Below are 22267 nucleotides of genomic sequence, written 5' to 3' on the forward strand. Positions count from 1 at the left end.
TCTAGCACTCGCATCACCTGTTTTACCTGTCGTATCTGCATTTTGGGTGTATGGCTGCGAAAAACTAGCCATACCAAATTGTGTTCCAGGCACTCTAAATTGACCATAGGCACCCTGAAATCCTGGTTGGACACCCATGTTCGCGTACATAGGGTTACCCATGCCTGTTTGCATTGTCTCGAACACATTCCCTGGCATATAACCTGTGGAAGCTCCAGCCATAGCTTGAAACACTAAACCACCTCCAAAATAACCAAGATAAGTAATAGGTGATGGAAGGGTCTGACGCATAGCCTGTTCATTACTCCCTTGACCATTCACAAACGGTTCTTGTCCAGCTAAAGCAAGTTTCTTTGGATCATTGGACACCGCTGTTTGCTCAACAACATGGGCTTTCCCTCGAGCATCATGAGTCCTCTATGCATTGGAAATCTCCTTTTCCTGCAATGGCTCCATCGTGCCCTGTGTAGAAGGCTGAAAACTCCGTGTCAGAGCTTGAAATTCCTGTGTAGGAGCCTGTAAGAACTCCTGCATCCTTGGGTTGGTAGCCAATTGCTGAAACATGTCCATGGAGCAACGCAGTTGAGCTCTAAACAACCTATCCTCTTCTTGAAGAGTTGAAGGAACTTTCTCTGTGCCATGTGTCCCTCTTCAGGTACTGGGTCTCTCTTCTCTGCCTAACGACAAGCTCTGTGTTGCTTTCACCCACAACAATCCACGCTGTACTTTTTGAAGAAAAAGTGACTATTTCGTCGATGGAACAAAACTTAGACCAAACTCTCGCAAAGCTGTCCAAACCTGGCGAGGATTGAAAACGCAACTGACCTGATTTCAGTAGCTCAACAATGAAAAAAACCCTATAGGTCAAAAACATTTGTCTAGGACGGATTCCCTCGCAATTTGGGAGCTTTCTGGTGCTGTAACAGAATTTCAGCATGCTTTTAATTCTCTATTTTTCTGCTATCAGGTGCCCAAAACCCTGTACACGCATCCCAAGGCTCTCACGGAGCTCCCTTGGTGTTCCCTTGCAGTTCAGGTACGAAACTCTAAACTTGCAAAGAAACACAATAGTCTATAATTCTTTGTTTCGGATCGTTTTTAGCGGAGCCAACATGCTACGTGCATCCCAAGGGCTCCCGCACGCAATGGGACAGTTCTCCTGTGAATTGGACGAGTTTACACGCGAGAAAATTCTCCAAACTTGCAATCTTCAGTGATGGAACTGTGCGTACCTGTGGGGGATTAGCTGTTAGCTAATATGGTTACTGTTCAAAAGTCTGTTGCCTTGGCAAACGCGCATAAACCCCGAGAAGTGTACATATTCATCTCAGGGATCCAACTAGTCGGGCATTACCATATGTGTCAAAGGGGAGAGAGATGCACGAGAGAAAATCATCGTGCTATATGGGACAGAGGAGACAGCAAGCTTTCCATTAAAGCTGTCAGCCTGCACCCACTACTCACACACACACTGTAGGTCACTTAATGAACCAAGAATCAGCCCGAGCCTCAAAATGGGTGCCCCCTCCTGCTGAGGTGTCCTACAGCAGTTGGCTCTCCTTCTGTCAAGTGTCCAGTTTGCCCCTCTGAGTTGATTCCCTAGTTCCCACTCACTTATAATGTTGTGACTTTCCGAGTGGCCTAGACTTTTATTTGGCGCACACTAGCTTCCATACTCATCAGAATTCTGTGCTAACTGGCCCGACCAATCCCAGACTGACCGACCTAGACTCCCGATGTGAGAAACCTGTTCGGCCGTAGCCGTTTCATATTGGCCATGCAATGTTCACTTGCACCTCTTCAAGGGTTCCGGGGAAAACAAGTAAAAATTAAAATAAATAAAAACATGTAGTACATATTTAGAGAAGGCAACAGGAAAAATACACCTCCTGGTGACACAACCTTCCAAGGCTGAGCATGCCCATCAACCAGATTCACAGGACGCACAGGCTTGTACCTCGATTGAGACCAGTGATCAAACAGTAGATAGTTGGCAGCAGGTGAAATATGTAGTACATATCTAGAGAAGGCAACAAGAAAAGTACACCTCCTGGTGACACAGCCTCCCAAGGTTGAGCATGCTCATTAGCCAGATTCACAGGACGCACATGCTTGTACCTCGACTGAGACTGGTGATCAAATAGTAAATGGTTGGCAATAGGTGCCTAGCCGCCGTCGACAGGGCGGGCTCGCCCCAGTGCTCCCCCTGGTGACTGACCTTCTGCAGCTCAGCAGCATTGGGTTCCGACTGGGAACCGTTTTGACCCCCTTCAGTAGGACCTACCTGAGGAGGCTCCGTCCTCTGCAGTTCCTCCACCTCCACCTCCTCCTTCAGACGCTGCCGTTGCCGTTGCCGTTCCGCCTCCTTCCCCTCCCCCACCTCCACCCCCGCCTCCCGTCCCTCCTCTCTCCCCGGTGGGGCCCACAGCCTCATCTCCCAACCCCTCCTCCACTCCTCCTCAGACGCAGGGGACTGGACACGCGTCTTCCGCAAGGAGATCTCTTGGTAGTGCTTTTGCTATGAGCCGTGTGGCTCGAGAGGGACAGCCCCACATGAGGCCCTCTTTTTTGTGTATACTTTTCCTTTTACAGCAGTCCCTAGAGGTTTGCAAACTAAGACGACTCAGCTTTGTACTTGGAGGGCTAGGAGGCCAACCTTCACAGGTGTGAGAAAGCCCTTGAGACCTTTTGTTGTGCATCAGGCGCACTGATCAACTGGAGGAAGACAGTGGCTTTCTCAGTTGGCAATGCTCTGACGCCTGATTAGATGCTAGGTGAGGGTTTCAGATGGATCCCCCCAAGGACTATTGTTCGTTACTTGGACTGTCAGGTTGGCTTGGACTTGTCTCCTAAGGAGCAGATTGCTCCCCTCCTTCTATCCATCAGGAGGAAGTTGTTACATTGGAGCTCGGCACAACTTTCTTTGGTAGGCAGAGTTGTAGTTGCCAATCAGGTGTTGTTGGCTACTATTTGGTACATTACATCTTGTTGGATCTTTTCGAGCTCCTGCATCAGCCAGGTAGAGAGATTGATCAGGAACTTCCTTTGGTCAGGGCGCCACACTCAGATAGCTCGAGCCAAAGTGGCTTGGCAGGTCATCACTCTTACCTTGTTCTCAGGGGGGGTTGGGGATCATAGAACCGGCACAACAGAGCAGATCCCTCCTTGGGAAGTTTGTTGTCAGAGGATTGCTTCCAAGGGAGGAGCCCTGGAAGGAGTTTTTGCTTCAGCGGCTTAGAGCTAGAGTACCTCAGGCTGGAGGCCCTTGGAGACCTTCCACCAGATGGATTTTCACAGAGATGCGTAGAGTTGGCCTGAGCAGGAGACTAGAGGACCGTTTTTTTGTGAGCCTTCTTTGTTCCTGGGAGCAGCTGCGGAACAGCACCAGCCTACTTGCACAGAGGAGCACCTAAGACAAGCGCTTGTTTGGAACCCCATGGTTAGCACTTAGAGAGGCCACTTGGTTGGTAGTAGGCCTCATGTCTCTTGGGGTCTCATGGCAGAGGGTTTAACACGCACTTTGGGTGACTGGCTACAACTCTCAGGTTTGTCAGAGGAGCTTTAGAGCATCCATCTACAGGGCATGAGAGGGGTGTAGAGCATGTGGCAAGACACCACAAAGGTAGTACTTGTTGAGCGGCTTACACCTCTCGAGCCAGCAGTGCCCAGATGGATGGGGACCTTCACGCGGCTGGAGGTCCTCATTGCAGTTCGGGCTTGCGTAGAGACGGTATACTCCATGTTTTTCGAGCTACATGGTGACAGTCAGTTACACAGAGTCTCAGTCGAGGCCCCACAAATTGCGGAGTGCTGTTTTTAGAGGATCAGGGTTGTGAGCATCTGTGGGAGGACTTGTGTCATAGATCCTGACCGAGTAGCTCTTGAGACAGGCCATTGGAGGCTGTGGGCTTAGGAGAGCTTTCCACTGGCACGAGTGCAGTGGGATCCTGGAGAGTGGTTTTGGAGGGACCCTTTGTCCTCAACCGACCATCCAGGTGTCCCTTTCTTTGAGTACACTGTTCGACTGGGATGTCACATACTGGCAGAACCACGGAGAGAGGTTCGTCCTGCTGCAGCACCTCATTGGTAGGAGGAGGGTCTCACAGCGGAGTTCTTGTCAGCTTTTTGGGTGAATTGTGGGATGCCATACAGCCGCGGCGAGTCACTTTGTTTCAGTGGCTAGTTGCACATAGAGCTACAACAGTGGGGAGCTGGCTTGTACATAGTGGTCTCTCGGCAGCATGTGCAGCTTGTGACCATCCTGTGGAGAGTCAGCGCCATTGTCTTTGGGACTGTCCTATGGCACAGCAAGTTTGGCTTCGGGTTCTTCGGTTGGTGCCAGTTTTTTCCACGGCACTACAATACACTTGGGGGTCATCTACTTGGTCCACTCTCACGGGCCTGACACTACAGTTTGAGCATCCTCCACCAGCAGGATGATAGTGATACAAGGGGGTCGACCTACACTCTAGCTCGCTACAGAGTTTTCTCCACAAGAGTGATGCAGTGAGAGAGAGGAGTGTTGGAAGCTCGTTTGCAGCCTGACACTCTGGTTTATCTGGCGGGCTCGTTGCTTCAACATCTGTGAGGCTCGCCCTGTATCACCAGTAGAGACAGTTCGAGATTTCAGGCTAGAGCTGATCCATACTCTCAGGGGATAGTTCGAGAGACTCCAGGGCAGCTTCGATTGCATGCGGGAGCGTAGAGAGGCTTTCCTTCGACTCTGGCGCCGTGGGCCTTTCTTCACCATGGTCCAGGGTGTGCTCAGATGGCACTACCGTCCACCTGCGTGGCTTTTCCCTCCTCCCATCTCCTGATTTAGCCTCATTGTACATATGCTGTTTTTTCATTGGGAGAGTCTCCCCTTATGATTGTTGTAGCCCTCTCTAGTAGAGGTGGTTGTAGCCCTATGGGCAGTTTCATTAACGAATAGAAGGATCTCTTTCTCTGAAAAAAAAGAAGAAGAAGAGAGGCAAAGAAAGAAGACACAAATGTCAAAATCATGCCAAGGCCAAAAATTGTGCTGGTCCCTGCAAATGCACTATATTGCTCATTAAATTGAAACAATAAACAGCCATGGACACATGTTTGCAGATGTGTGTGACCCAAGTCATTACTCCAGCTTATGAAAATGGCATGGCTACTTTGGGAAATTATAGTGGCAACACTAAAGGGCATAATACTTATGTTTCTTGTACAACTTCTCCTGTGTATGATTTACAATTGATCACATTATGTTTCAATGAGGAGACCAAGAAGACTATTTGGAACAGTGTTTGTTTGTAAAGTATTAGTCCTTGTTTGACCAAGTGGGATTTTGAGAATTAATTACAATGCAAGGCTTGTTTGTTATGCTCACTTGGGATAGGTAACGTTATGGGTCATACAGTTTTCCTCTGCTGCCTTCCAAAAATTTGGATTGGACCTCAGCATCTTGAGATTAGGGCTGTTATATGTAACATGCATGGTCTATTTTCAAATGATTTGACATGGGGCCTGCACAGGAGTCTTAAAATGGGTAGAGAAGATGACTTTCAGAAGGTTCACAAATATGTGCTTTCTACACAAGTTCAGTAAAATAAAATTCTAAAATACAAAACTGAAAAATGAAATTATGGAGGGTCTACTTCATAAAATATTTTATGAAGTTAATATTTTCAGCAGTATGAGGAGTTCAGCCCTTGAATGCGCGTTTTCAGTTAGAGCTTTTCTTCTAGCCTTTTGTAGGTCGATTTTTTGGAAGTTTTGAATAAATCCCACAGTGCACAGTAATTTTGATGCCCTACTTACTCCTTGGCTGGATACTAGGCCCTTTGGCAGATGCAAACAAAGACATGTTTTAGCAGCCTGTCTTTGATTCATTTGCATATCTCCTTATTTCTCTTTGACAATCCGATAAGAGGATGGATGAGCTTGGTGACAGTCCACTTGAAGCCTTTTTTTATTTTTTTTTATTTTCTTGGAATGAATGCCACAAAAAAACGAAGTACATATGCCTCATCATGCATCATTGATGTTAATTATGTCTCTTTTAAAAAAAGTATGTGCGAGCATGATGCCTGCTTGTGGATGCACATGCATAAGTAGAGTAACTGTGAGAAAATGACTCTTTATATCAATGCTTTAGATCTCTATAGATCTCTATTCTGATTATTTGCATCATGATGTCTCCAGAAAAGAATACCATCCATCTTCCAACTCTGCAATGGCAAGGAAGCACAGAATTTGTTTCTTAGACAGCTTGTTGACGGCATCTTCAAGTGCACTGATAGACATGGCTGCAGAACTATCAGATGCTGAAGAACGAGAGGGTGCACTGACTGAACAGACAAGATGGAGTTGTTTTAAAAGTTTGGGGGAGTTCAAGTGCTTACTCCAGCTTACATTCAATGCTGCTGCTGCGGCAAGGTACTGATTAGTTTATCAAATGGTTATCTTTTGAAGTGGTTGGCCAGAATTGTTTCTGAAAGTCCATTATTGCTCAGATGCATGGTATGATTTTAAATGGGCCTATTATGCTTGCGAATTTACAATCTTGTTACAAATGTCGCCGATGAGAATTTTCCAGGCTTTGACAGTGCAGAGATATGCTCAATGTATCTGTGAAGTTACTGCAAATAAATTGATTCTTGCGACACCATAGAAGAATACAGAAAAAAAGATGCTAAATCCTTGAAAGTTTCTACTATGGATTTTAGCTCTTTAGGAAATTGCAAAGAAACAGGAAGTTAAACAGAGTCCTTGTTGACTCCAGTGCAAAGTGACACGTTGTGCCTCCCTTTCACTGGGAAAGGCTACAACAAATTCACAATTTGGGGCAAACTGAGTGGCACTAGAAGCCTTTCAAGGACCAAGAGACTTGCCCTTTGCAGCTTGAGGTAGCTGGCCTCTAGAAGAGCCTTAAATGCTAAGCTTGATTTTGGGCGTGAACAAAACACGAACATGCCAAACCAGGCTCATGTAGCATAAGAGAATAGCCAGATACATTTCTGATTCTTTATTGCAATAAATTATTGGGGCCACTTGTTTTCCAAAATGGAGGTGTTTCTGTAAGTATCTGTAAGAAACCTAGCATCTGCAAGAGCCTCATGATTTTGATTTCAGTCGTTATCTAATCCTTCAATATTTTTTTGGTGTGCAAAGGTGTCAAGTGCATGAGTTGGAGCTGGAAAGCAGTGAGTTAAGAAACAAAGTTAATGCATTCAGAGAGTTGCTGAAACAGAGCAAACGGGATGTATATAGCAAGCAAAACGGATCAAAAGAACAAGCCATTGCAATGGCGCTTTTGACATCTAATAAGGTCTTGGGAATGTTCCCATAAACACTTTTAGTATGCATTGTTAATATTATATAATGGTCAAAAAACTGTGAGGCTAAATTTTGGATAAATGTAAAACGCCTCATTAAATGCCCCTAATGTATTTGTACATGGAAAGAGACCAAAAAAATCCTTATAAACCTGATATGTTTTGTGCCCATCATTAAACTGCTCTGTTTTGTGAGAGATCTAAATTTTTCTGTACACAAGAAGAGCTCTTTGTATCCAGCAATGTGACATATCTGGTTGCTTCAGGGCTGCACAGAAAATGACTCGAAGTGTGGAATCGAGGAACTTTCCATCGAACTCACGCGCTTCCAAGCTCGTGCATCTAGTCGACTGGACTGTATGAATGATTGCTGCTATTCAAAGAGTTCCAGAGTTAGCGCATTTCCAGAAAACCTCAACAAGGCATGTAATCTATCAAAAACTTCTCATATTTTACTCAATTGCAAAGTGACCCTCCGAGTAGGATGACAGGAACAGGATGAAGTGATTGCCATTGTCAAATGTTGAGTCTTGATTCTAGGACCTGAAATGGTATGGTCTGGATGCATGCCTAATTGGGTGTTAAATTTTGGGTCTTGATTCTAACTCTAGTGCCTGAAGAGGTCTGAAGGCACACCCAGTTGGGTGCTCTAAGTTTGGTTGTGGGGTGGAATATTTTTAAGGTAAATGTTGGTTATAAAAATCAGAAGGTTTGATTATGTCGTATAAGCTGCAGGTGGTTTCAACAGGACAGGCATCATGTATGAAGCAAAATTCGAACAAAGGCCGGATATGGAAGTGGAAGTGGAACCAGCAATGGTGGATGGTGCACCTAAGATGGTGGCAAAAGCCTTGGCAGATTTCGGATTGGATGAAGCAGGCAGACAAGTCGCCAGCGAGGATACGATCCTCCAGAGTTGATATGGGCCATCTGCTATAGACATTATTGGCCTTGGATCTTGATGTGGGGCATCCTTTTGCATCCTGGATTGATTCAATCTGTGTATTGATGCATGCGTCTTCCTTGTTTTTGAAGGGAGTCAGCTTCTAGTGACTCATCAGCTGCTCAACAAAAGGATATGAGCCTTGATATCCTGAAGGTAATATTCTTGTATTTTCTGTTTGTAAAAGTAATGAAGGGCTGAAGGTAGATTTTATTTATAAGACTCGAACCAAAGTCCAATACTCGGCCTCAAAGACATTCTACAGTTTTCATCTTTTTGTTCAATTGACTATTGCAATGTCGTTTTCTGCTGCAGGTGTTTTTGAGCATCAAGGAGCATGCTTGGGCTGTTAAACCAGCAGCTACGAATTTGCAGATTCTCTGGTTGCATTTGTGGCCTGCAATTTTGGCATTGAAATTATGCATCATTCAGTATATTCTCTATATTAGGGTGACATGACTTTGTTGGAGATAATTGCCTCACCAACAACCATAAAAGCATTCTTGAAACCTCGAGCCTGTAAAATATGATGTGCGGTAATCAAATTTAATATGTGTGCCTGTATATATGGCATATGTTTATCAATTTATGAAAGAGTGATTCTGTAGCCTTCTTTGTAGATGTCTTATTTTTCACTGAGGTTTGATGTTCTGAGCTAAGATGCTGGGCCTATGCTGCACATTAATTTGCACACAAACATTTTCTTAGTGGAGGAACTTTTTTCTAGTAATTGTCTTACAAACTGCAGCAGGAGACAATTTGCAATGAAAGGTGCTATTGGAGAAAATATAGCTCTGTCTCACTCTCATCCAGACCCTGGCGTTCAACTGCACCCCATTTTGTTGGTATGGCCTGCATCAGCCTACGCAAGAAGGTAGACTTGGTACCCGGACACATAGCCAAGCAAGGATGCTCTTCAGACTCCTTGTGTGGAAGAAGCGGAACTCCTTGGCAAAAATGCAAGCAGAAATTTACCTCCTTTTCTTGGGACAGGACAGCAAGAGGGCTTACAAGAAAGACAACCCCCCATACAAACCACATCCCCAGATGCATGGACGGCTTGATGGAGACAACTTTACAATGTACTAGGACAGCCAGCCATGCTACCCCCTAACCAACAGAATTTTTTTTTTTCACATGGAGGATGGTCAGAGAGGCCTTCTACAGGTTACAGAATGGAAGAGCACAGGATGAGGATGGTCTTGTAGCAGTGCACTTTGCATATGCGTGTGATACCTGACACCCGTATTGAGCATGAGTTTAGTGCATAGGTTGAAATGCAAGGCCTGAGGTCACAAGGACAGGCTGGTTTCAGACGTGGATACACCACTTTGGATCACATCCCTATACTAAGAGCCATAGTTTTTCCATACGTCATGAATGTAGACGGGTACAGAAGTACTGAATAAGTACATTTCAGAACCCCTGGGAATTCCATGCGTTAAACACCATACGGCACACTAAAAAGAGCCTACATATGACACTTAAAAGCCTGCATATGAAACTTAAAAGTTTAAAACAATACAGAGGAACACAAAACCATAGAAACTTCAAACACAATAGAAAATTTCGTGTTTAGAGTTCAATGACCCTACGGCCATTGGCATCAATGAGTCATGACTAGACAAATGTGAGTGGCCAGCGGCATGTAGACCAAGAACAAAAAGGGGTGAAATGGAGCCTCAAAGTAATAAAGTAGGCTCTAGCCAATGATGGACCGTAGAACCGTAGAAGCAAGCCAAAAACATGAAGGAGTGTAGGCTACAAAATTCAAAACAATAAGTAGAGGGAGGAGGCAAAAACATAAGTAGGGGTCAACACCATTGTCCAGAAGTAGAGATCCAAGGGTGGAGGAAGCTGTAAGGAGGAGTAATGAGCTCTAACTCTCACCATAGCTCGCCTCATCACCATCATCAGCAGCATCATCACCGTCATCATCATCATTAATTAGTTCTACACCCACTATTGGGCACTGACGACTTTAGTGGGGTTGTCGTGGTATTTAGTAAATACTATGCATGATGGAGACGAAGATTATAGTGTGTTGTGGGTGACTACCATGAGTCTATATCTTGCACTTTCCTCCAAGGGTGAATTTGGGCTTATCCTGGATTCGTCTAGGTATATATATAGATATCATCATCACCATCAACACCAATTGAGCATGACATCCCAATATGGCTAGGATGAGTAATGGGAATAGGCTCAACCTCTTCGTTTGTACTCTTTGCAATGGCCTCTTGAACCTCTTGCAAGGCAAGCAAGCGGTCCTCATCCTTTTCTTTATTAAGCCTATCCAATGTGACCTCCATTCTCTCGTAGCCACGCTCTTTGATTTTGGATATGAGCCTCAAATTGGTGTGTATGTATACAAGCTTCTCCGTATGAGATGGGAGTAGCTTGTTTCTTCTCTTTGTATGTATGAGAGAAGGTGGTCCAATTTCTCTCACACATGGTGAGGCACAAGTCCCTTGAAAAAGCACCCTTAGATGGGTGTGCAAGCCCCAAAAATTTCCTACCAATTCACACTCTCTTGCATCTTGTTTGGATCTTTTGCAATTGGATGATCAAATGACTTACTTTCTGCCTTGCAAGTGTCCACCCAACTCATCAATAAGGGCGCCTTGCAAGGTCTAATCACCTTTGATGTACTTATCCAAGAATGCCATCCACCCTTCATGCACCTCTTTATCACTACCCTGCCCTCTTCCTCGCCATATAGAATGCAACATGTATCCAACGGCACGCAATGGTGCGTACCAGCCAAATGAGACTTTTGCATAACTCATGACCAGAACCAAGTCTCTGGTCGCTAAGCTTCCTCAGCAACCAGGTGAGTTTATGGTTAAGAAGTGGGTGGAGAAGGCTCTTCCCAAAACCTCTCAGCAAAAACTTCGAGAGAGTCTCCAACCTAACGCCACTTTGGAGGAATTTGTCGCAGCGGCTACTCGGATAGAAGGAGCTAGGAAGATGTTCACCGACTCTCCTTAGGTAGAGACCACCTCACTCTTTTCAAAAGCCCCTCTAATCCTTTAGCCTCTTTACGCAGGGAAGTGAAAGCCTTAGAGTTACAGCGAGCTCTTCAAGAGGAGAAGTCCTTCTCTCTTTGACAGGAGAAGCCTCCACATCATGAGGCTTTGGACCAGATCAAGCGCGAGCTAGAGGAGCTCAAGTCTCGGCAGGAGAGTAAGGCTATGGTATGGTGTAGCTCATGCCGCTCTCCAGGGCACCCTCCACAAGAATGCCCCCTTCGGGCTTATTGCCGCTTCTGTGAAAAGTCTGGACATGAGGACAAGGATTGCTACTACCTCAAGGGATTGCGACAAATCCAGCAAAGTCTCGTTCCTACTCTTCAACAAGGGCCACCACTTGCATCCAACATGGTTTCCCCCTATGGCCATCCAAACCACATGCCACCTTTGCTGACAGCCCCTCCTATGCAAGGTATGCAGAGCACTTTTCCTTCTCAGAGCTTTTATCATACCCATGCTCCCTCATCTCCTCAAAGCTTCTACGCCTCCACCTCCACGCACCAGGAGCAAGGAACACCTCGCCCTTCAACTCGCCCATTGAATCGACCTATTTTATGCTACAGATGTGGAGACTATGGACACTACCAAAGCAAATGCCTTCTGCTAGAAGGGTCCTCTCCCTGCCGTCATTGCCCTGAGCGAAGGATCACTACAGTAAGGATTGTCCCAAACTTTGTGCATCGATAGCTTCGAGCCCAAGTCAAAATCAAAATGAGTTTACCTTTCCCAAGCTCAATTTGATAGTAGTTAGAACCATTACTCAGCCACCCCCTTCTGCCCATGTGGTAACCCCTCAAAATAAGTTGCAATTGGTAGAGGATCCAGCGGGCATCCTCACTCGGGCCCAAAGAGCTGCTCTCGGTCTTAGCATTCCAGCAAGTTCAACTTCCCCACACATTGTCACACCAGGGGACACCCTACCTTCAGCTGTTGACAAGCCATTCCCCAGTGCCAAGCAAGAATCAAAATCTTTGCTCTCCGATATTGATGAAGACTTCTTGGAAGCAGTTGCTGATCTTCAAAAGATCAAGGTATCAGAGAAAGTACTGGTAGAAAAAGAATAGCTTACAGCAGAGACAATCTTGAAGAACACGTTCCAACAAGTGTCCCTCTATGACATGCTGCGGCTAGATGCAAGTTTTAGAAGTGACACCCTTGCTGTAATTCAGTCACTTTACCCCGGAACAAGTCCCAGTGGCGGGCACCTCCCAGTTTGACCATCAAAGTCCTATATGATTTCTCATCCTACGGCTCCCCGCACTCGGCAGGCACCTCCCAGTGTGACCATGAGAGTCCTATATGATTTCCCATCCCGCGGCTCTCCTCACTGATTATAGAAGTCCTCGTCTCACCGTGTCCGTCTTGGGGCGGCAATTCTCAGGAGTGATAGTGGATGGCGGATCTGGTATCAACCTGATGCTCGAGTTCACTATGTTAGCTCTAGGTCTACATCCTACTGGCCGTGCTCCCTTCACAATTACATTGGCCGACCAGAGGACATTCTACCCAGTGGGCACAGTGGAAAAAGTGCCTCTGCAGGTACAAGACTTTACCTTTAACTTGGATTTTGTTGTGGGTCGTCTTCCCTAGGTTGAGGGCGGAATTCCCTTGCTCATCAGTAGACCATTGCTGCGACACACTAAAGCACTTCATGATTGGGGAAACGACGCCATGTGGATACATACTCTTGGCTCCCCAATGCAACCCATTCGCCTAGGAGGAGGCATGGTTTCTGTCGTACAGCATAGTTCTTTGTCCCTAGAAACCAGCCTTGAATTGGAACAACCTACTCCACGTGACGGGTCAGAGGAAGATCTACTGAAGTGGTTGGACGCTAACAAATCTATGCCTTGTTATGGAGTCTCTATTCAATATTTGCGTGAGGGTACACCCTCTTCCAATGTTTCCACAGTAACTAAACCCAATGAGCTACCTGAGTCAACTCAAAGGGTGGAGGTCATAGAACCTACTTACCATGCGCCCTTGGTGGAAGCCTTTGGATTGGGTGAGCCTACAAAGATTCATAGTAGCGGAAACAAATCTCCTCTACAGAATTCACGCCCCCGTCATCATCAGCCCATTGGTGTCTGCTTCTCTGACCGAGACTAAGCTCTCCTTTGTGTCTAGCGAACTCCCCTTCACCGAGCTTCCTCAAGGGGGTATACAACAAAAAAAAGTTGATTTCAAGCTTGATGTGCTCCCCGCTCATGATGTCTCTCTGCTATGTGGATGTTCTGTCGGGAATCAGACTACCACAAAATTCAGCTTTGATGGGAGGCTATTTGTGGGCACCCCTTCACCAACCCCCCCTAGACCCCATCCCCTCCTCGCCCTACACCCCTCAACCCTCGCCCCTCACTACTACCCTACCCTCGCCCCTACCCACCCCCCACCACCTTCACCCCCTCGCCCCTCTCCACCCCCTCATGCTCTCACCCCTATCTACCCCTCGCCCCTCTCCACCTTTCCCTCACCCTACCCACCCCCTCTCTCTCCCTCGCCCCAACTCGCCCCTACCCTCCCCCTACCCACCCCCTACCCCTAGCCCTCACCCCTATCCTTCCCCCCTCGCCCCTACCCTCCCTAGCCTCGCCCCTACCCAGCCCACCTCTCCCCTACCCTCGCTCCTATCCTTTCCCCCTCACCCCTACCCTCCCTAGCCTCGCCCCTACCCTTCCTAGCCTAGCCCCTACCCTTTCCCTCTCTCTCCCCAAAACCTTCACTGCAACCCCTCATCCATACCCTCTTCCCTCCCTCCCTTGTTCCTTGAGTGTAGCTATGCAGATTTTTCGGGATTTTGTTAGCAAATTGGTCACCCGACGATTCTAGCACTGAGCTTCACGGCATGAAGATTTCTGAATAAGACAACTCTAGTGTCCCGCTTTCTCCAGTTGGGATGAACACTCTTGATAGCCACGGGACCCTCCTCCTCGTCTTTTCATTGCAATTACCCTAGCTTTTGTGACTTCCTATGATTTTGCTTAGGCTTGGGCCTTCTTCAGTTTCTTGCCTTTTGTACAATTTATCTCATTGTGGCAGAGTTCATCATATTCTGCATAGGCTTAGCTAGATTGGATATCTGCCACTTGTTGGTGGCTCTTTAGGAGATACATATGAGTGGTAGGTTCCAGTCGTGGGTATGCATCATCATCTGGTTTAGGGTCTAGTCTTGAGTCTTGAGTCTAGAGTTTTGCACGCCACTGGCACTCTCAATGCACACTGGACCCTCAACACTCCCATTGTACCTTGAGTCCTGAGCTTGGAGTTGTGTCTGTTGCCAACCAGAGTTGTATGGTTCTTTGAGCTTGTCGAGTTCCATTGAGTTGAGTCTGCAGTTGTGTTTGAGTCGTATCGTGTCTTGGGTCATATTTCATTCTAAGTTTGAGTCATGTTCCTGTGTGATGTTTCTTCTATCGGATTGAGGTTTCATGCATACTGCACTGAGGAGCACCCACTCTAGAGAGCACGACACCTTTTCTTCGCTACACAGAGGGACAGAGGCCCTGGACGGAGCGGTTGGTCTCTCATTTCCATTGTGCGGTAGGGATCAGACTGCATGGATCAGTCCATTGTGTTGGATTGGCTCCATGTTCAGGCACTCAAGCTCTCTCACCACACGGGAGAATTGGGGGTGACAGACTTGATACAGATTCTACGGCTGTTGTCCAAGTTCTTTGTGACACCACTAGATACAAGAAGATGTAGACACATTGTGGTACACTTTTTTGCAGACACTTAGACTGCACCCTGCTATGTATATGTTCATGAGGACTCTTGGACAAAGGATGTTGCTCTATGGACTGCACGCCGTGCTTGGGTATGGTCCGTTAGACACTCAAGATACGGCTTTCTTGAGGTCCCTCGGATGCGGATTACTCCCCACCCAAAGTTGCCTCGAAGATTGCGAGATTGGTTGCGATCGCAGCATCGGCCTTCTCTCACTGACCCCATGATGATTGTCTCATGGAATGTGCAGGGGCTAGGTGGACCCCAATTTCTACGTCAGAGAGGTCGACTCAGACAAGAGCTCCATAGATGCCTTGTGGGTGGAGCGATTAATATGTTTATGCTCCAGGAGCATCACTTGTGTGAGAGTCGTATCAGGGGTTGTGGATAGACCTTGCATGGTTGCTATGAGACCTTTTGGTCAGCTACTTTCGGGCCTAGTGGCATTCAGGGAGGTGTATGTATGACTATTGCAGACTCATGGTAGCAGGCCATTGTGGGCAAAGCCATTAGTGTGCCTGGCATGGCCCAGTGGGACGTTTTACAAGTACATGGCTGCCTTGTGGGTTTTCTGAATATTTATGCGTCCAACCATGCGAGTGCATGGGCTGAGTTTTGGTCACATTTGGTGGAGTCCCTACCTCATGCAGAGCAGTGGTGCATTGGGGGGGATTTCAACATGCTTGAGGACCCCTCGGATAGGATTGGGCAAAATCATGCAATTCTACATGGGGCTGAGTTGGCTGCTTGGGAACAGCTATGTATGAGCTTGAGGATTTGGGATGTATGGCAGCATGCGGGTTTTGCACGGCTCTCAGACAACCTCTCTTTTTCCCTATCTGACCGCAAAGTAGGTGGAGTGAATCTATCCAGGATAGATTCACTCCAATGCTAGTGATCACTTATGTGACTTCGGTGGTTCAGATGCATTTTGGCAGGGACTACTTTCTCTGATTATGCGCCAATGATGCTTACTCTAGTCGACCGGCAAAGGAGTGACAGTGTTATGCTACACATCTCTGAGAGGATTTTGCTAGATACAGAGCTTAGAGAGCAGGTTGCTACACTGTGGACCGAGAGTTTAGATACACAAGGGGACGGTGCTGCTAGAGTGGCCAATGCCCTCAGGGAGCTTAGTTCTTCTTTCTCCAAGAGTCGAGAGCATGACTGACTGCGGCCCGAGAGGAGGAGATGCAGCTACGTCGGGGCATTGCTTCCTTACAAAAGATGCAAGAGGGTCACCCAAGTAGTCCTTGGATGGAGGACCAAATGCAACAGGCTTGACAGGAGCTGATCACCAGTGAGGAGCGACGTCATGAGTTTGCCTACCACTGACAGGCATCTCAGTGGACCCAGGTGGGCGACAAAGTTACTGGAGAGTTTTTTGAGATGGTGGGTTCCCGACATGCGTATACCAATGCTCGCCAATTGAGGAGACAGGATGGGACGGTTTCCAAAGAGCATAACACATATGGGCAGTAGCTACTGACTTTTACCGAGAATTGCTCTCAGTTGAGCCGCAGTCAGAGCGCATGGATGCATGTAGAGAGCAGGTGTGGGGGCAGATGCCTTGTCTCGTGAGTGAGGAGATGTGACAAATCCTTGAGAGCTCTCTCTTGCCAAAGGAGCTTCAGGAGGCTCTAAGTGCACTCCCTCGTGGTAGTTGCCCAGAAGAGAATGGTTTGACTCCAAGCTTTTTCTTGGAGTACTGAGAGGTGCTTGGACAGGATCTATGTAGTGCATACCAACACACTTTGCACACTAAGGAGATGCCTGATAGCATGATCAAGGGTCTGATCTACCTCATCCCCAAGGAGGGGGGATCTCTAGATGAGATTCGGTAGGGGCGGCCCATCACCATTCTCAACTTAGCCTACAAAATTCTTGCAGAGACTCTGAGTTAGAGAATTCAGCCATTACTTGAGAGCATCATTCATGAGACTCAGATAGGTTTTGTCAAGGAGCGTAGTATCCTTGACAACATCTTCGCCTTTTGGAAGGCAACTAGTAGGTGTGAGAAGGCCATGTAGATGTTTTGTTGTGCATCAGAAGCATTGATCAACTGGCGAAAGACAATGGCTTTTTGGGTTGGTGATGCTCCCACGCCTGATTGGATTTGGAGAGGGCTTTTGTTCGATCCTTCCAAGGATGCCGGTTCGTTACTTGGGCTGCCAGGTTGGCTTGGACTTGTCACGAGAGCTGCTCCCCTCCTCTTAGTCATGAGGAGGAAGCTGTTGCATTGGAGCTCAGCGCGGCTCTCTTGCTCGCAGGGCTGTTGTGTCCAACTATGTGCTCTTGGCCACCATGTGGTACATCACATCTTGTTGGATCTTCTCGAGTTCTTGCATCAGTCAGCTAGAGAGGCTGATCAGGATCTTTCTATGGGCAGGGAGAGATACGCAGTCAGCCATGCCAAAGTCTCCCGCCAGGTCATCACTCTACCTTGCTCCCGGGGGGGGGGGGGGACTGGGTATCATCGATTGAGCACAGCAAAGTAGAGCTCTCTTTGGGAAGCTCATTGTTCAAGTTCTTCTTCCAGGGGAGGAGCCCTGGAAAGAGCTTTTGTTACACCGGATCAGAGGCCAAGTTCCACAAACCGGTGTCCCTTGGAGCCCCTCCACTCATTGGATTTTCACAGAGATGCGCAGAGTGGGCCTGAGCAGGAGATGGGAGGACCGCTTCGCGTTGAACCTACTTCGGTCTTGGGAGCAGCCCACATGCATTGAGGAGCGCTTGACGCAACCTCTTACATGGAACCCTTTGGTCAGTACATAGCGAGGTCACATGGTTGCAGTTTGCAGCACTTCCTGAGGAGATTCAGAGCATCTAGATGCACGGTATGAGGGGGGTACAGAGCATGTGTCAGGACATCGGCGAGGCTATACCAACAGAGTGGTACACGTCTCTCGAGCTGGAGGCTCCGAGTTGGATGGGGGCCTTTACTCATCTTGGGGTCCTCATCGTAGTTCGGGCCTGCTCAAACTTAGGCCTTTGCATGTTCTTTGAGTTTCAGGGAGAGGGTCGCCTCCACAGAGTTGTGACTGAGGCACCAGAGGTAGCAGAGTGTTGTTTTCAACAAATTCGAGTTGTGGGCATTAGAGGGAGGCTCTGTGTGCTTGATCCTGACCCGTTAGATCTTGAGATTGGACATTGGCAGCGCTGGGCTTGGGAGAGTCTCTCTTTGGTGCGAGTGCAATGGGACCTTGGGGAGTGATTTTGGGGAGACCCTTTTGCTTCAGTTGATCACCTAGGGATCCCTTTCTTTCAATACAAAGCACGACAAGTAAGCCACATACTGGCTGCTTGGAGAGAGGCCCCGTCTTGCGGCAGCAATGGTAGGAGAAGGGTCTCACAGCTGAGTTCCTGACAGACTTTTGGGAGCGCTTGTGGGATAGAAAATAGCCGAGGAGAGTTACCATGTTTGAGTGGCTTGTCGCCCATCGAGCTACTGCAGTGGGGAGTTGGTTGGTTTCCAGTGGCCACCTAGCGGGCTGTGCCTCCTGTGACCACCCACTTGACATTGCTTATGGGACTGCCCCATGGCGCAGCAGGTTTGGCTGCAGATTCTACGGCTGATGCCAGCCTTGTTGTCAACTAGCCAGTACACTTGGGATGTTTGCTCTTGGGTCCAACACTTCGTTTTGAGCTGTCCTCAGCTAGCAGGACGATTGTGATAAGAGGAGGGGTGGCCTACACTCCAGCCTGCCACCACAGAGCTTATGCCTCAGGAGTGGAGCAGTCATAGAGAGCTTTCTTGGGAGCTTATTTGCAGTCTGACTCTCTGGTTCATATGGAGAGTTCGCTGCTTCCGCATCTTCGGGCCCGCCCCTTCCCACCGGTGGAGACTGTACGAGATATATGGCTTGAGCTGATCCATACACTTCGAGGTCAGTTCGAGACGCTGCAGCACCGCGAGGCTTTGCTACTGATTTAGCCGTCATTGTACATATCTCACTTTTTTCTTGGGAGAGTCTCCCCTCATGCTGATGTAGCCCCCTCTTGTCGGGACAGTTTGTATCCCAATGGGCAGTTTTATTAACTCATAAAAGGATCTTTTTCTTGGAAAAAGAAAGATGAGCTTTTTTGTCATCTTTTGCCCTTTCCAAAGCAAGTTCTTAACACGAAACTCCCTTCTATGCCAAGCCCCAAGTGGTTTCAGAAATTGCTCTGAAATTCCTTGTATTGATGACGCTTAACAGTTCTTTTTCACCCTCACAACCAGTTTCCGCTCAGCAAAAAATGGGAAAAGGCTGTAGTAATCCCTGTACCTCATGCCTGTCAAACTTGACCTTTTGGCATAGGTGCACCATGTCCTCCTTCAAGGGGCATGCTAGGATATTGCACCATCACCAACACAATATAACTATAGGGAAAATCATCAAAATGTGCCTAATATTTATCAAAATTCCCAAAATACTCTTTATCAAAATTAGATGGATTGCTCCAAAATTTGCATGGTTTAGTTTTTTGTCCAATAGAGATCTATCTTTAAGTTTCGTATACATAAAAAATTTCAACAATGAGCTCACAAATAGAGGAATTTGTGTTTGATATTTTTGGGAGTTTGTGTAGAATTTTGGGAAAATTCAAGGGCATTTTGGGAATTTGGCCAAATTTTAGAGGTATTTTGGTAATGTTTCCACATGATTTCCTTCTGGTAAATTTGTAATGAAGTAAAGGCCCTTGCAATTTCTTGTAGTGCTCTCTCAAGACTAGTTGAGTGTATATAAATGGCGGGGCCGCGTGCAGGGCGATGCAGGTGACGATGGCGCGTTCCTGTATATGCCAGAGCGCCAAGCGTAAATCAGAGAGCAGTGCTCATTGTCGGAAGACATCCAGAACGTGCAAGACAATGAACTTTTTGTGGATATGGTCTTTCTGTTTGGCAAACGATAGGAGGAGCTTGCTGGTCGCCGCAAGGTGTCCTGTTCTACAGAATATGCTCCTAAAGATGCATGACATGACAGAAGGGCAATCTGCTCGCATCCCACTCCCTGAGACACCCTTACTGCCATGCACATCTGCCTCAAGCTCTTCTACACAGACACCATTCAACAGAGCACTTGGCCTAACATCTTGAAGCCCTTGATGTGGCTATCGCCTATTTTGTGGAACCCTTGCAGATCCTTGCATTAGGATTCTTGAAATGCGCTGTTAAACAGCTTATAGAAAGCCTCAAAGGTGATGATGATGATGATGGTGAATGCAGGGTAGATCCCTCGTTTAATCGTGGGACGTCTTTCGGTGGTAGTGATTGGATGGTATAGCGGGCGTATTGTTCGACCTCGGTATTCTGTTGCAGATATCCTCGTCCACAAAACCCTCTCTTTACGGTTGCAAATTGCTCGCTCCAGCTTCCTGGTCCGTCTTCTTTTCTAAGGGTCAAGCTCTTTGAGCATCATTTTCCAGATGCTGAGGATTCAGCCAGGTATCAATGCTATGTAAATCAATTCCTTTTTGAGTTCATTGCACATGTAAAGAAGCATTTTTCTGGCTGCCACAATATAAACAAAATCAGACTAGGAGTGCCATATCTACAAGAACTCACACTTCTTGCCTTAAGCCATTTTATACAAGAATGGGCCCCAGTTTCACAACAATGGGTTGATGCAGTACTTTGCCTTTCTTTATGTGGTGAGATGGGCTGCCTATAGAGTTGTACTCAGCTATGAGCCATCCATAGACGAAGGGGAATTTGAGAAAGGCCTAAATAAATGCTTTTCACTTACTCCAGGTGAGTGCTATATGCACCGGCTGACAGTGGTTGCAACACCTCATGATAAGAGGAGTGAGCATTATGCTGAAAATTGTACCCAGAAACATTCGGGTGCAAAAGGCTCCACAAATCCAACATCCATGTGCATGCAATAAGATTTGTTCAATCTTGCAATTCTATACCCAACATGTGTGAATGTCATGTGGTATTATAATATAAAGTGGGCGCATTGTTAAAATCACCATAAAGCAAAGCATTGGAGAGCCATGAATACGAAGACATTGCACGCCATAAAGTAGCCCGTTGCCCCAAGGTTGTATGCGCATAGACACCACCAAATTCATAAATCTGGCCATTGATTATACATTGCCAACGACCAATTGGATCATTGGATGCAAGAACTAGTTGCAGCTCATGCCTAACCATCATCAAAACACGTGAAAGCAGTAATCCGCAAAATACGAACATTGCCCAACAAATTCATGTTGATTGTGCTTTTGCAAAATAACAATGTCGCCTTACATGTATGTACATAATGCCAGGTTAATCTCCACTTATCAAGGTTACATAACCAGCACACATTGTATGAAATGCATTCAACACAACTATGCATTCGAGAGATATGTACAAAGGCAAAGGAAGGAGGGGACTAAGTTGGCGTGCCCATAGGCACATCAACATCAACAAACCGTGGCTCGACTATAGACATTGTCTACGATGTGAAGATAGGATGTCCCGATGAGGGGTTGAGTGGTAACCTGTGGTGGCCTATCCCGAGTAGTCCCTCTGTAGAAAGTAGTGATCTGCTTCTATATGAGAGAGAGAAATGAAATGAAATGAAATGTTATATATCGTCTTCAAAAGGCCAGAATGACCTATGAGACCAAACAGTTACAACGTGGTGAATCCGATACAATGACTTGAGTACCAAAAATAAAAAAGAAACTGAAAAAAGGGGTACTATAGAATCCTAAAATGTTGTATGTGAGCTAAGCAGCTAGCAGGGATTGTGTAGGATATGAGAAGGGTGGTGAAAGTAGTGAACGAGGGCTACTACAACACAATGTGGGTGTATCCTCAAAAAGAGCTAAATCATAGGAGATCCATCATCGGTCGCTTGCAGATCTCATCAATCTCCACCGCAGTTGTGGGTGTCTGGATCTCCCTAGCTCGATCGCTCTATCGCTCGATTGATCAGCATGCCTCTGGTGTGACGAGAATGTGAGCTCTGCTGTGGTAGCCGCTCCTCCGGCTGCCTACTGTTTGCTCTAAAGAAGTTCGTGATCTGTCTCTGGGACTAGCTAGCCTCTCCTCGCATCAGGCTCTCTGTGTGTCTGCGTAGCTCCTCAAGCAAAAACAGTCCCAGGCATCTTTGGTCCTCATAACCCATGACTCTAGAGAGTGGTCCAAAGCACTCTCTGAACAGGCAATGAAAGCGGCCTCGTATTTTATAGTAAATTGGGCAATGGCATGTGTAGTGCAACTCTGTCTTAGGCTCCATGTGACATAGGGGACACGTCCTCGCCTCTGCTGGTACTCCGCT

The 22267-nt window shown here is 46.9% G+C and overlaps 1 protein-coding gene across 7 annotated transcripts in view; it reads left to right on the forward strand.

Moving 5' to 3' along the window:
* LOC147426649 (kinesin-like protein KIN-4A) overlaps positions 1-20878 on the forward strand; it is a 241381-nt gene extending 220503 nt beyond the window's left edge. For 5 of the 7 annotated variants that reach the window (XM_086497870.1, XM_086497869.1, XM_086497873.1 and 2 more), the window contains 6 exons: positions 6175-6408; positions 7144-7300; positions 7574-7729; positions 8043-8406; positions 8566-8786; positions 19758-20878. In XM_086497870.1, coding sequence (XP_086353996.1) covers positions 6175-6408; positions 7144-7300; positions 7574-7729; positions 8043-8246 — 751 coding nt within the window. In that variant the 3' untranslated portion in view covers positions 8247-8406; positions 8566-8786; positions 19758-20878. Of the gene's footprint in view, positions 1-6174; positions 6409-7143; positions 7301-7573; positions 7730-8042; positions 8407-8565; positions 8787-19757 lie in introns of those variants that run through there. The other 2 variants (XM_086497867.1, XM_086497868.1) reach the window with 2 other exon arrangements.
* Positions 20879-22267: the final 1389 nt, after the last annotated feature.

The sequence above is a fragment of the Adiantum capillus-veneris genome, chromosome 24 (assembly GCF_014529385.1).
Source record: "Adiantum capillus-veneris isolate H3 chromosome 24, ASM1452938v2, whole genome shotgun sequence".
NCBI classification, from domain to species: domain Eukaryota; kingdom Viridiplantae; phylum Streptophyta; class Polypodiopsida; order Polypodiales; family Pteridaceae; genus Adiantum; species Adiantum capillus-veneris.